The sequence below is a fragment of the Tachyglossus aculeatus genome, chromosome 5 (assembly GCF_015852505.1).
Source record: "Tachyglossus aculeatus isolate mTacAcu1 chromosome 5, mTacAcu1.pri, whole genome shotgun sequence".
Lineage (NCBI taxonomy): Eukaryota > Metazoa > Chordata > Mammalia > Monotremata > Tachyglossidae > Tachyglossus > Tachyglossus aculeatus.
In genome coordinates, this window is record NC_052070.1 from 77,837,027 (window position 1) to 77,850,303 (window position 13,277).

At 44.6% G+C, this 13,277-nt stretch overlaps 1 protein-coding gene across 2 annotated transcripts in view; it reads right to left on the minus strand.

Annotated features, from left to right (window-relative positions):
* The window catches only part of PSD3 (pleckstrin and Sec7 domain containing 3), a 417,136-nt gene extending 405,341 nt beyond the window's left edge, over positions 1-11,795 (minus strand). For both annotated transcript variants that reach the window (XM_038746337.1, XM_038746336.1), the window contains exon 1: positions 11,650-11,795. In XM_038746337.1, coding sequence (XP_038602265.1) covers positions 11,650-11,670 — 21 coding nt within the window. In that variant the 5' untranslated portion in view covers positions 11,671-11,795. The remainder of the gene's footprint in view (positions 1-11,649) is intronic.
* Between the last annotated feature and the right edge of the window lie 1,482 nt (positions 11,796-13,277).

Consider the following 13,277-nt stretch of genomic DNA (forward strand, 5'->3'; position numbering starts at 1 on the left):
GGCCTTCCCAGACTAAGGCCCCCATCCTCTCCTCCTCCTCTCCTCCCCACTTCCCCCACTTCCTCCCTCTGCTATACCCCCCACAGGATTTGTGTATATTTGTACATATTTATTATGCTATTTATTTTATTAATAATGTGTATGTCTATAATTCTATTTTGATGGTACTGACACCTACTTGCTCTGTTTTGCTGTCTGTCTCCCCCTTCTGAAAAAAAATAATAATGGCATTAAGCGCTTACTATTTGCCAATCACTGTTCTAAGCACTGGGGTAGATACAAGGTCATCAGGTTGTCCCACATGGGGCTCACAGTCTTAATCCCCATTTTACAGATGAGGTAACTGAGGCACAGTGACTTGCCCAAAGTCACATAGCTGACAAGTGGTGGAGCTGGGATTAGAACCCATGACCTCTGACTCTGAAGCCTGTGCTCTTTCCACTAAATCATGCTGCTACTAGACTGTGAGTCCATTGTTGCGTAGGGACTGTCTCTATATGTTGCCGAATTGCACTTTCCAAGACTTAGGACAGTGCTCTGCACACAGTAAGCACTCAATAAATACAACTGAATGAATGAATGAATTATGGTATTTAAGCACTTACTATGTGCCAGGCACTACTGTACTAAGCACTGAGGTGGATAAAAGCAAATCAGGTTGGACACAGTCCCTGTCATTCATTCAACTGTATTTATTGAGCACTTACTGTGTGCAGATCACTGTACTAAGCACTTGGGAAGTACAAGTCGGCAACATATAGAGACGGTCCCTACCCAACAACAGGCTCACAGTCTAGAAGCGGGAGACAACAAAACATGTAGACAGGTGTCAAAATCGTCAGAACAAATAGAATTAAAGCTATATGCACATCATTAACAAAATAAATAGAATAGTAAATATGTACAAGTAAAATACATAGAGTAATAAATCTGTACAAATATATATACAAGTGCTGTGGGGAGGGGAAGGAGGTGGGGGGGGGGGGATGGGGAAGAGGAGAGGAAAAAGGGAGCTCAGTCTGGGAAGGCCTCCTAGAGGAGCTGAGTTCTCAGTAGGGTTTTGAAGGGAGGAGGAGAGCCAGCTTGACGGATGTGCGGAGGGAGGGCATTCCAGGCCAGGGGAAGGACGTGGGCCGGGGGTCGACATCCAGACAGGCAAGAAAGAGGTACAGTGAGAAGGTTAGTGGCAGAGGAGTGGAGGGTGCGGGCTGGGCTGTAGAAGGACAGAAGGGAGGTGAGGTAAGAGGGGGCGAGGTGATGGAGAGCCTTGAAGCTGAGGGTGAGGAGTTTTTGCTTGATGTGTAGGTTGGCTGGCAGCCACTGGAGATTTTTGAGGAGGGGAGTAACATGTCCATACGTTTCTGCACACAGATGATCCGGGCAGCAGAGTGAAGTATAGACTGAAGTGGGGAGAGACAGGAGGATGGGCAATCAGAGAGGAGGCTGATGCAGTAATCCAGTTGGGATAGGATGAGAGATTGAAGCAGCAAGGTAGCGGTTTGGATGGAGAGGAAAGGGCTTATCTTGGCGATGTGGAGGTGAGACCGGCAGGCTTAGGTGACAGATTGGATGTGTAGGGTGAACGAGACAGCGGAGTTGAGGATGACACCAAGGTTGTGGGCTTGTAAGACCAGAAGGATGGAAGTGCCATCTACAGTGATGGGAAAGTCAGGGAGAGGGCAGGGTTTGGGAGGGAAGATAAGGAGTTCAGTCCCATGTAGGGCTCACAGTCTCCATCCCCATTTTACAGATGAGGTAACTGAGGCTCAGAGAAATAAAGTGACTTGCCCAAGGTCATACAGCAGACAAGTAGCAGAGCTGGGATGAGAACTCATGACCTTCTGACTCCTAGGCCTGTGCTCTATCCACTATGTCATGCTGCTTCTCATGGGTCTGGACTGTGGACTCCTCACCTTTGGCTTTAAAGCAATCACTCTGCCTCCTCCGACCTCACCTCATTACTCTCCTACACAACCCAGCCTGCACACTTTGCTCCTCTAACGCTAACCTTCTCAATGAACCTCGATCTCATCTATCTTGCCACCTATCTCTCCCCGACGTCCTGCCTCTGGCCTGAAACGCCCTCCCTTCTCATATTCAGATGCGTACTCTCCCCACTTCAAAGCCTTATTGAAGGCACATCTCCTCCAAGAGTTCTTCCCTGACTAAGCCCTCTTTTCCTCTTCTCCCACTCCCTTCAGCATCACCCTGACTTGCTCCCTTTATTCATTTCCCCTCCCCAGCCCCACAGCACTGTATACTACTATTTATTTAGTTATATTAATGTCTGTCTCCCCCTCCAGACTGAAGCTCGTTGTGAGCAGGGAATGTGCCCATTTGTTACACTGTACTCTCTCAAGCGCTTAGTACAGGGCTCTGCACACAGTAAGCACTAAATATGAATGTCTGACTCACCAATTGGCCTAAACTCTGGAGTCTGTCAGACTCACCAGGGTGATCACCTTGTGGAGGTAATTGGGCTCTACCATCATTAAACAGAGCAAACTTACTTCTCATAGTAGACACAGCATTTTGAGCATTCTTCCACTTGTCTTGGTAAACTGGACTATTAAGTAGTGGAATTGCTTCATTCTCCCCTTTAAAATGTAAAGGGGTAACACTTTCCATAGCCCCTCTGCCTCCAAGTCAAAATTGGAATTAAAGAGCTAAACTGCAGGAAGCAAAACCTAAACGAGAGCTTTTCCTTCTCTCAGAAATTGTTATAGTGCCTTAGCTACACCCTGGTGCAAATTTCTGATTAATTCAGAGCAATTACAGTCAGATCACAAACAACTAACCAGGAAAAGCTTGAACATTTAATCCTGTGACCAGGGATTACATTTGTAACTTGACTTGTTTATCCAAGCCTGATGCACAAGCAACAAAAAACTAGGTCCCAACCAAAAATGTAATTAACCACTGCTTCCAAACTGACATGATAGCATTTAACTGCACACAGATCTTTTTTATAGCCCCTATATAGGTGTGAAAATTACCTCCAAACGTTTTGGGAAAAAAACCATCAAGGACACCAAAGAGTGAGTTAAAGGAAATGCATTTCACTCCTGAAACAACTGATATTATAGTTCAAATGCAATGGAGTTCCTAAAATTCATACTACCACTTGGAACAAAAGTGAAATTACACATTCCATTGTTCTAATTAGAAACAAGTGGAAAGAAGCAAATGATGAATCTTATTTGCCTCCTCTGGAAAGGGCCCTGAGGGACACTTTAAATAAAGCTTGCTCTGTTGGCTTTTGAGCAAAATTCTTCCCTCTTAGAATCTCAAAACACCTCTGACTCCAAGAACTCTGTAACTGCCTAAAGTGGGAGCCCAGTATATAAAGGGAGTTCAATATATAAGGGAGTTCAATATAATATATATCAGTGTCATCTATCCTAAGATCAATTCAATTAAAACCACATTGCCATAAATAAGCCCAGGTATGTAACTTTATTTTAATATCCTTGAGCTGAAATTTTATTTTAATTCCAGTACAGAAAGGTTTATTTTTCTAGCTAAAACAATCCCTAATGTACAGCAAGCTTTAATGGACCAAATTTTGCTAATAAATTATTTTTTTGAATTTCCAGCCCAAAACTTTTATTTCCACTTTAAGAGAGTGAAAAACAATCAATGTGCAGTATAAACACCATTTACAGCTTTGCTCTATTATTTGGCCATCTAACCAATATCATGGATGTTTACAGACCTAGTGATTGCTACAGTTTTAATCAATATATCAATTCTTTAAAAATCTACTGAATGCATAATCACAGTTGCTTATAGAACAAGTACTACTATCTGTTCTTTCACTTCATTACATTTTAAAGGTCAGCAAACTGTTCAAGGGGTAGAAACAGGGTTAGCTTAATTTTGCAATCAGATTTTAATATAAAAAAAGCTATTCTCTCACTATTTAATGTTTTGAATCTCGTTTGGGGTAAAATATTTCCACCTATAAATATACAGATAGACTCTTTCTAGTTTTCATACCTCTTTCCTGAGAATATATTTGCTTTGCATTTTGATTAATTATCCAAACTGGGCTACATTCTAGAGCTAGAATTTTTGTACTTTGAGATGTTCAGCAAACACTGCTGTGTAACTTCACAAAGTCATTTCAGCGCAAGTGCTGCTGTGTTTTGCAAGTAGCACAGCAAAATGTATATGACAGTTATGTCACAAAAACAGAGCCCAGGCTTTTATCTAGGGGATGATTTTGCCAGCAGGGCCGGTCCATATGCTGACATAAATAGTATAGCTATCCTTATCTATCGTACCCGAGGTTGTCATTTACACACAGTAGCCTGTACTCACCATCATTCATACCTAGAGAACCAAAAGCAGAGGCAAAGAACCCCAATAAGCAATTAGGAAAGAAAAAAAAAAACAAACATTTAAGAATTCTGCAAACAGCAGAGGCCCAGTGGAAGCTAGACATTGGAAAGGGTTAAAAAGCAGGAAACAAAGCTAACTGGGGCTGATCAAGCCACCCAGCTTGGCTGGAGAAGCAGCGTGGCTCAGTAGAAAAAGCACAGGCTGGGGAGTCGGAGGTCATGGGTTCTAATTCCTGCTCCACCAACTGTCAGCTGTGTGACTTTGGGCAAGTCATTTAACTTCGCTATGCCTCAGTTACCTCATCTGTAAAATGGGGATTAAGACTATGAGCCCCATGTGGGTCAACCTGATTACCTTTTATCACCCCCCAGAGTTTAGAACAGTGCTTGGCACACAGTAAGGGCTTAATACCATCACCATCACCCCCCTGCCTCCGAGCAAGACTGTCCCTAAACTAGTCCAGAATGAGAATGATCCCTAACCATAATGTTCCATGAACAGAAATCTCATGACCTGCTATAGGATGCCATAAACTCAGCTCTTTAAGATGTCAGATAATTAACACACCCCGCCCCCAGCCAGGAGATGGATCACAGGAACAGCTGTCTTTCTCTCTCCACCTGACCCAAAAAGTTGAGAACCCAGGCTGATCCAATTTTATAATTCCCATGTTCTTAGCAGAGGGGAGAGAAAAATGGAGCAGCTGCTGCCCAGGTCCTCTGCTAATGTTTCAGTTCCCTCCCTATCACTTAGTTTTGAGACCCCTCCCCTTAATCATTGTCCCTCCCCACCAACTCCCAGTTCTCTAGAGACCTAAATGAGCTGTGGTAGGGAGGGACTGGGAAGAAAAGATGGAAAGTAGTCATTTCCCATCAGATATGGAGACCCTAACAATGTAATAAGCTGTAAAGTCACATTATCGTGATATTAAATGACAAGTTGCTAGTGACCTTTGTGTCTTTTCAATGATCATTTTGCACTAGGTTCTGGACACCAACACTGTCATGGGGTGATTCTGTGATAGCAATGAGATCTTTTGGTTCACTTAGCATGCTGGAAGCAGATGTTGATACCTTTTGAGCCAGACTACAGCTCTTAGCCTCATGCCTCATTGGGAAAAGTGCTCCAACTATTCCTTTTGTTCCTGAATTTACCCCTCTCCCCTATTTCAGGATCAAAAGTCACTAAAAGCCCAAACAGAGCCCAGCAAGAAATGGGACTCAAAAGGCCTGGTTGGCTATTTGTCAAGATGCCTTTAAAATAAAAGGCATTGAAAAATTGGGGGCCCTTAGAATTTGGTAACAGAATTTGCAAATTAATTCTATCAATTCATATTCAAATTTGGGGAAGTCACTTAACCTCTCACGCCTCAGTTTCTCTATTGGCAAACTGGAGGTGAAACTGGTCCCATCCAAACTGCTACTATGTTAATCCAAGCAGTCAATAAATATAAACGCCTCCTGTCTCTCCCCTACGAGTCCATACTTGACTATGCTGCCCTGATCACTTTTCTATAAAAACATTCAGTCCATGCTTCCCCTCTTCAAGAAACTCCAGTCACTGCCCATCCACCTCCACAAACAGAAAGTCCTTTACAATCAGGTTTAAAGCACTCAATCACCTTGCCCACTCCTACTCCATTTCACCTTGCTGCTCTCATGCTACAACCCAACCCGCACACTCTGCTCCTCATAATTCTAACCTTCTCACTGCATCTGATCTCATCTACCTCTGCCTTCCTCTCACCCACACCCTCCCTGTTCATATCCAACAGACAATTACTCTCCCCACTTCAAAGCCTTATTGAAGGCATATCTCCTCCAAGAGGCCTCCCAGGACTACACGCTGCTCGGTGTGTTTTAAAAAGTCCCTGGACTGTGGACTGAAAATAGTAACTTGCTTATTTGTCTCCAAGACTTTAACTCCAAAGTATGTAAAATGAAACTGAAAAATGTGTTCACCTTTACTTCCCTCTGTTCAGGTGAAGGAGGCTTTAATTATGATGGCAAGGGCAGTAATATCCAGTTATCCAGGATCAGCACCATGGTCGATTGGAAATAACTTGGCCCTAGGAGTCAGAGGATCCAGGTTCTAAACCCAGCTATGTCACTTAATATTCATTAATTCAATCATATTTATTGCTCAGTGTGCAAAGCACTATATTAAGCACTTGGGAGAGTACAATATAACAACAGATACATTCCCACCCACAGTGAGCTCATAGTCTACAGGGCGAGCCAGACATTAATATAAATGAATATATAAATTAATAAATAAATTACAGATATATATATATATATATATATATATATGCATATGTGCTATGGGGATGAGAGGAAGGATGAATGAAGGAGAAAGTAAGTGTGGCACAGAAAGGAGTGGGAGAAAAGGAGAGGAAAGCTAAGTCAGGGAAGGCTTCTTGGAGGACATGGACCTTCATTAAGGTTTTGAGGTGGGAGAGAGCAATTATCTGTCTGATATGAGGAGGGAGGGCATTCCAGGCCAGAGGTAGGTTGTGGGCTAGAGGTCAGTGGTGAGATTACGGTACAATGAGAAGTTTAGCATTAGCGGAATGTAGTGTGCGGGTTGGGTTGTAGTAGGAGAGTAGCAAGGTGAGGTAGGAGAGGGCAAGGTGGTTAAATGCTTTAAAGCCAATAGCGAGGAGTTTTTGTTTGATGCAGAAGTGGATGGGCAACCACTGGAGTTTCTTGAGGAGTGGGGAAACATGGTCTGAATGTTTCTGAAGGAAAATGACTCACGCAGCAGAATGCAGTATGGACTGGAGTGGGGAAAGACAGAAGGCAGGGAGATCAGCAAGGAGTCTAATACAATAATCAAGGCAGTACAAGGTAGAACTCGCTACCCAATCTGGCCCTAAGCTGTTGAACTTCTAGGCACGGTGATCATTTTAACTGACATAAAGGGGATGTGGTGTAAAGTGGTGGTGGTCCTTTGGAATGGGTATTTTCCTAAGCAAATTTGCTTTAAGATAGTGAAATGGAACACTTATTTTCAATGTGCCACAGGATGGGGGGGGAGTCAATATTCTTAATAATTACTGATAATCATTTGATTGGTTTACACTATGGTCTAGCCCCATCATTCATTTAATCATATTTGAGCACTTACTCCATGCAGAGCACTGTACTAAGCACTTGGGAGACATGCCCTGCGCACAGTGAGCTTTTTGCATCACTAGGTTGACACCTTACCACACTGTCAAGTATATTAGTACTGCTAAATTGGCAAGACTGGCAACTTGGATGCTAGAAAATAACTTTTGAAAAGTTGGCTGAAGAAAGGCCTGGTAACAGCCTTGCACACTGAGGCTCTTTGTTTATGGCTACAGTGTGTGCTTTACCCATTCTGGGGGTGAAGTCCCCAAGCGCTTCAGTCCTGATTCATCCACTCCTAAAGCTAGTCTGTGGACACTGAGGAGGGCAGAAGTGTTTTTAGAAGGAAATCCCATAGCAGGGGAAATGTCTTAGTGACCTCTACCTGTCCCCTCCCTCTTCCAAAAGCTAGCTCTTTCTAGTTGAGCCTAAGGTGTTGCTTCAGGAGTGAAGCTAGAGTGTCTGGCTTGGCCCCATTTTAGGGCCATTTCAGGAGTTCCAGTTTTCCATCATCAAGCTTAGGGAACCTGCTTTGGTCCATGTCCTCTCCACACCTACCCTGGAGTAAATCAATCTCCATCATCAGCCTCTGCCCTCCCAAGCTTCTTGCCAGTCCTCCAAACTAGTCATAACTTACACATGCCTTGGGACCTCTACATGATGGACCTTTGTGCCTGACCCAAATCCCTGGAACTAGGTCAGCCCAAACTGGCCTCCTGGAGAGGGGAAGCACACACCATTTCCCAGGACAGTAACACTTCACTTTCGGGTTTGGCTGGCTATCATCTTTGCAAGCACAGATGAGATCACCAGATGATTTCTAATACATAACTGAACCTTCAGCTATCAGCCATGTCTGATCCATCGCTAATCCATTCTGTCCCTCGACAGAACTTTTAAAGTAATTACCACCTGCTTGCCCTAACATGGGCCTCTCAACAACTAACCATAGGCACCCAATTAATATTGACAACTATCCCCCCTGCTCCTTCCTCTGTGGCACAGCTGAAACCAGGCAATTACCACACCTGTATATTTAGTTACTAAATAATGGATGACAAAATCACCTTAATGCTTCTCAGATAAATATGGATTCAAAGACACATTTTGTAACACTGTATTGCTCTGGACACTTATTTTCTCATACTAGACTATGTCACAAATTAGTGTTTTCCTCCATAGCAAGAAAGCAGGATACAAAAGGCATAACTTTAAATGGGAACTCAATTACCAAGGAGAAACACTGAGGGAACATTGTTTTTGTTTAAAAACAAACAGTTGAACTTTTCTTTATAGTTTAATTTGCTTTTCAATCCCAAAGCCAAGCTTAAACTAGAATGGGGATATTAATGATTTTTTCTTTGCTTTTTTATGACTAGTATTGAGTTTTAGTTGCTCCAAGCAATACTTTGCCAAAGCATCATTGTAGGGGATGGTAATTATCCTACAGTACAATAAAAGGGAAATAGGTCAAACTGTGTGGCAACAAAACATTTTCAAAAAGTAAAATACCAACCCACAGAGAACATTCCAATTTTGCACATACTTTTGGCTTTTTCCTTTTAACACAAGACCAGAAAACTCTACCTCCTAAATAAAATTATAGTAGCCTTATTTACCACCAAAACAGAAAGGCAAACCATAATTTTTTTTTAAAGGGATCTGTTAAGCACTTACTATGTGCCAGGCACTGGACTAAGCACAGAACTGGATATAAGCTAACCAGCTTGGGCACAGTTCACGAGGCTCACAGTCTTAATTCCCACTTTACTGATGAGTTAACTGAGGCACAGAGAAGTTAAGTGACTTGCCCAAGGGCACAAAGCAGATGAGTGGAGGAGACTGAGCTAGAACACAGGTCCTCTTCCATTACACTTTAAAATTCAACTAAGAGTTCTGATTATTTGAATTAAGTACAAGGTCACAGGTAACAAAACTAGCAGATGAGTGGAGGAGACTGAGCTAGAACACAGGTCCTCTTCCATTACACTTTAAAATTCAACTAAGAGTTCTGATTATTTGAATTAAGTACAAGGTCACAGGTAACAAAACTAGCATCTGCATGAAAACAGACAATTAGAATGCACACTTCCGAACAGAGCAGACACTCAATTACATCTCATTTGGGCGTGTCTGAATGGAAAGAGCACGGGTTTTGAAGAAAGGAAAAATGATTGGGGTTTCTCTTTCTAACAGACTACGGTTGAAATCGGGCTCGGTGGAGGTGGGAGGGAAGAAAAAAGGAAAGAAAAAAACATCCGTGGACGCTGCCACCCCAAAGGTAATCCGTCCGTGGACGCTGCCACCCCAAGGGTAATCCGTCCGTGGGTCTCGCCCCGCTCCGCCTCTAGTCTGCTGTATGACCTTGGGCAACTTCTATGTGCCTCAGTTACCTTATCTGTAAAAATGGGGATTAAGACTCTACATCCCACGTGGGACAACCTGATTACCTTGTAACTACCCCAGCACTCACAACAGTGCTTGGCACATAGTAAATGCTTAATAAATACCATAATCATAATAATTATCATTATTATTCTCAAGTAAATGTCTTTGTTGAATTGTCTTTGGCATATCACCTCCTGGTCTAGAGATCATATAAACAAGACAGCAGATTTTTTTAATATAATGAGAAAAAGTAAAATGAGATCATTCATATTTAAAGGGTGGGCAGGTGTTAAGAGAACGAATGCATCATTTGTCCTCATTCAAAGTGCACTAGTAAGGTGCGGTGCTTTCTCATGAGCACTATCAGGCCTCTCTGAACGTTACAAAAGGTTAGTATTCCATCATACCTCAGTCATTACTGTACTCTACCAAGTGCTTAGTAAAGCGTTCTGCACACGGCAAATACTCAATGACTGACGGATTGATCCACTTAAGCCACCAAATCAAAGGAGTGGGGCAATGGGGAGGAAGGAAAACGTACTATTTGATATGACATGTATCCAGAACAAGTCTCCGCGAAAGAAAAACGCAAGGAATCAATCATTCACTGTTAACCACTTTCATTTTTATCGCAGTTACTTTTAACAGCTTTAAGCCTGGAAAGCAAGATACATCGATTCATAAAATCCAAAACTGAATGCTTTTTGGTGGGTCTGGGGGTTTGAATCTCAGGATATTCGGAGCCGGACAGAAGTACTAAAAGCAGTGGATGAAGAGTGGGCTCACCTTGGCTACAGAACGAGAGAAAACAATTCACAGAATAAAATTCATTCAATTTCTGGAACAGTTATTCCACGTTTGGCATCTAGGCTAATCATCCCCTGGCTGGGTGCTCAATCCAAAATTCTTTCCACCGACAGGGAAACTTGACTTTGTGTTTCGGGACGGTAAATCGCCCGGAAAATGTCCCTCCCTCGAACCCACACTTTTGAAGAAAGGAGGAATGATTGGGGTTTCCCTTCCTAATAGAGGGTGGTTGAAATCGGGCACGGTGGAGATGGGAGGGAAGAAAAAAAGGAAAAAAAAATCAGTGGACGTTGCCACCCCAAAGATAATCTTTCCGTGCGTCTCGCCCCGCTCCCCAGTAGGCAGAAAGAACTAAGCAGCTTAAAGGCAAAGAGTTTCTAAGGCTGGCATGGTCAAGCGAGCACAACTCGGGTTCATTCATTTGTATTTATTGAGCGCTTACTGTGTGCAGAGCACTGTACTAAGCGCTTGGGAAGTACAAGTTGGCAATATATAGAAACGGCCCCTATCATCATCATCATCAATCGTATTTATTGAGCGCTCACTGTGTGCAGAGCACTGTACTAAGCGCTTGGGAAGTCCAAGTTGGCAACATATAGAGACAGTCCCTACCCAACGGTGGGCTCACATGGCTCAGTGGAAAGAGCCCGGGCTTTGGAGTCGGAGGCCGTGGGTTCAAATCCCGACTCTGCCATTTGACAGCTGTATGACTTTGGGCAAGTCACTTCACTGGGCCTCAGTTCCCTCATCTGTAAAACGGGGGTGAAGACTGTGAGCCCCTCGTGGGACAACCTGATTACCTTGTATCTACCCCAGCGCTTAGAACAGTGCTTTGCACATAGTAAGCGCTTAACAAATACCAACGTTATTATTATTATTATTATTATTATTATTATTATTATTAAAAGACGGGCAGGAATGAAGGAGAGGAGAGGTGGGGAAAGTTTTCTGGGAAGGGTCTCTGTGCGTTTATTTGTTTTAAAAGGTGATGCCTTACCCCACCGTGTCTTTCTTCCATCTTCCATCTCCCGCCGAGGTGGGGCCGGAGTCAGTGCGGACCCCGCGGATGCCCTCCCATCGCGGCCTCTTTGTTGCCCACGAAGGATGGGCCGGGAGGGATGGAGGGAGGACGAGCCCCCAACCAATCAATCAATCGTATTCACTGAGCGCCTACAGTGTGCAGGGCACTGTACTGAGCGCTTGGGAAGTACCAGTCGGCAACAGTCCCTACCCAACAGCGGACTCACAGTCTAGAACCCTCGCTGGAGGGGTTGTGCCAGGCTGGGCCCCTAGCAACATCACGGTGAAAGCGGCCAGACCCCTCCGAGCGGGGGCGCGCAGGGCGCGCGGGCACGAGTCGGAGGAGGGAAAGGGAGAGGGAGGAGGAGCGGGCGGGAGCGCGCCGGCCGCGGGAGGACCCATCGGACGGGGGGGGGGGGGAGAAGGAGGCTGAAGGGATGAGGAAGGGGGATGAGGATGGGGAGGGTGGCAGCTGCTGCTGCTGCACGGGATGAACCAGGATTTATCGCTATCCCTTCTGGAGATGGACTGCTCCCGTGGGCCGCGGCCCCTCCTCCCGGGCTGTCTCCCTGTCCCCGTCCCCCCCCCCATCCCGGCCGCACTTGGTAGCTCCCACCGCCGCCGCGCTCTGAACCAACCAGGCCCGCGCGGCCCGGAGCTCATTCATTCATCCCTTCGTTCAGTCGTATTCACAGAGCGCGTGCTGTGTGCAGAGCGCTGCACTACTACTACTACTAATAATGATGGTATTTATTAAGCGCTTACTATGCGCAAAGCACTGTTCTAAGCGCCTGGGAGGTTACAAGGCGATCAGGTAGTCCCATGGGGGGGGCTCACAGTCTTCATCCCCATTTGACAGATGCGGTAACTGAGGCCCAGAGAAGTGAAGTGACTTGCCCAAAGTCACACAGCTGCTAAGCGCTTGGGAAGGCCAAGTCGGCAACAGACAAGTCCAAGTCCTACGCAACAACGGGCTCACGGTCTAGACAGACAACAAGTAGACAGGCATCAAGCAAGCGTGGCTCAGTGGAAAGAGCCCGGGCTTGGGAGTCAGAGGTCATGGGTTCAAATCCCGCCTCCGCCACTTCATCATCATCATCAGTCGTATTTATTGAGCGCTTACTGTGTGCAGAGCACTGTACTAAGCGCTTGGGAAGTACAAGTAGGCAACATATAGAGACGGTCCCTACCCAACAGTGGGCTCACAGTCTAAAAGGGGGAGACAGAGAACAAAACCAAACATACTAACAAAATAAAATAAATAGAGTCATTATCATCAATCGTATTTATTGAGCACTTACTGTGTGCAGAGCACTGTACTAAGCGCTTGGGAAGTACAAGTTGGCAACATATAGAGATGGTCCCTACCCAACAGTGGGCTCACAGTCTAAAAGGGGGAGACAGAGAACAAAACCAAACATACTAACAAAATAAAATAGAGTCATCATCATCAATCGTATTTATTGAGCGCTTACTGTGTGCAGAGCACTGTACTAAGCGCTTGGGAAGTACAAGTTGGCAACCTATAGAGACAGTCCCTACCCGACAGTGGGCTCACAGTCTAAAAGGGGGAGACAGAGAACAAAACCAAACATACTAACAAAA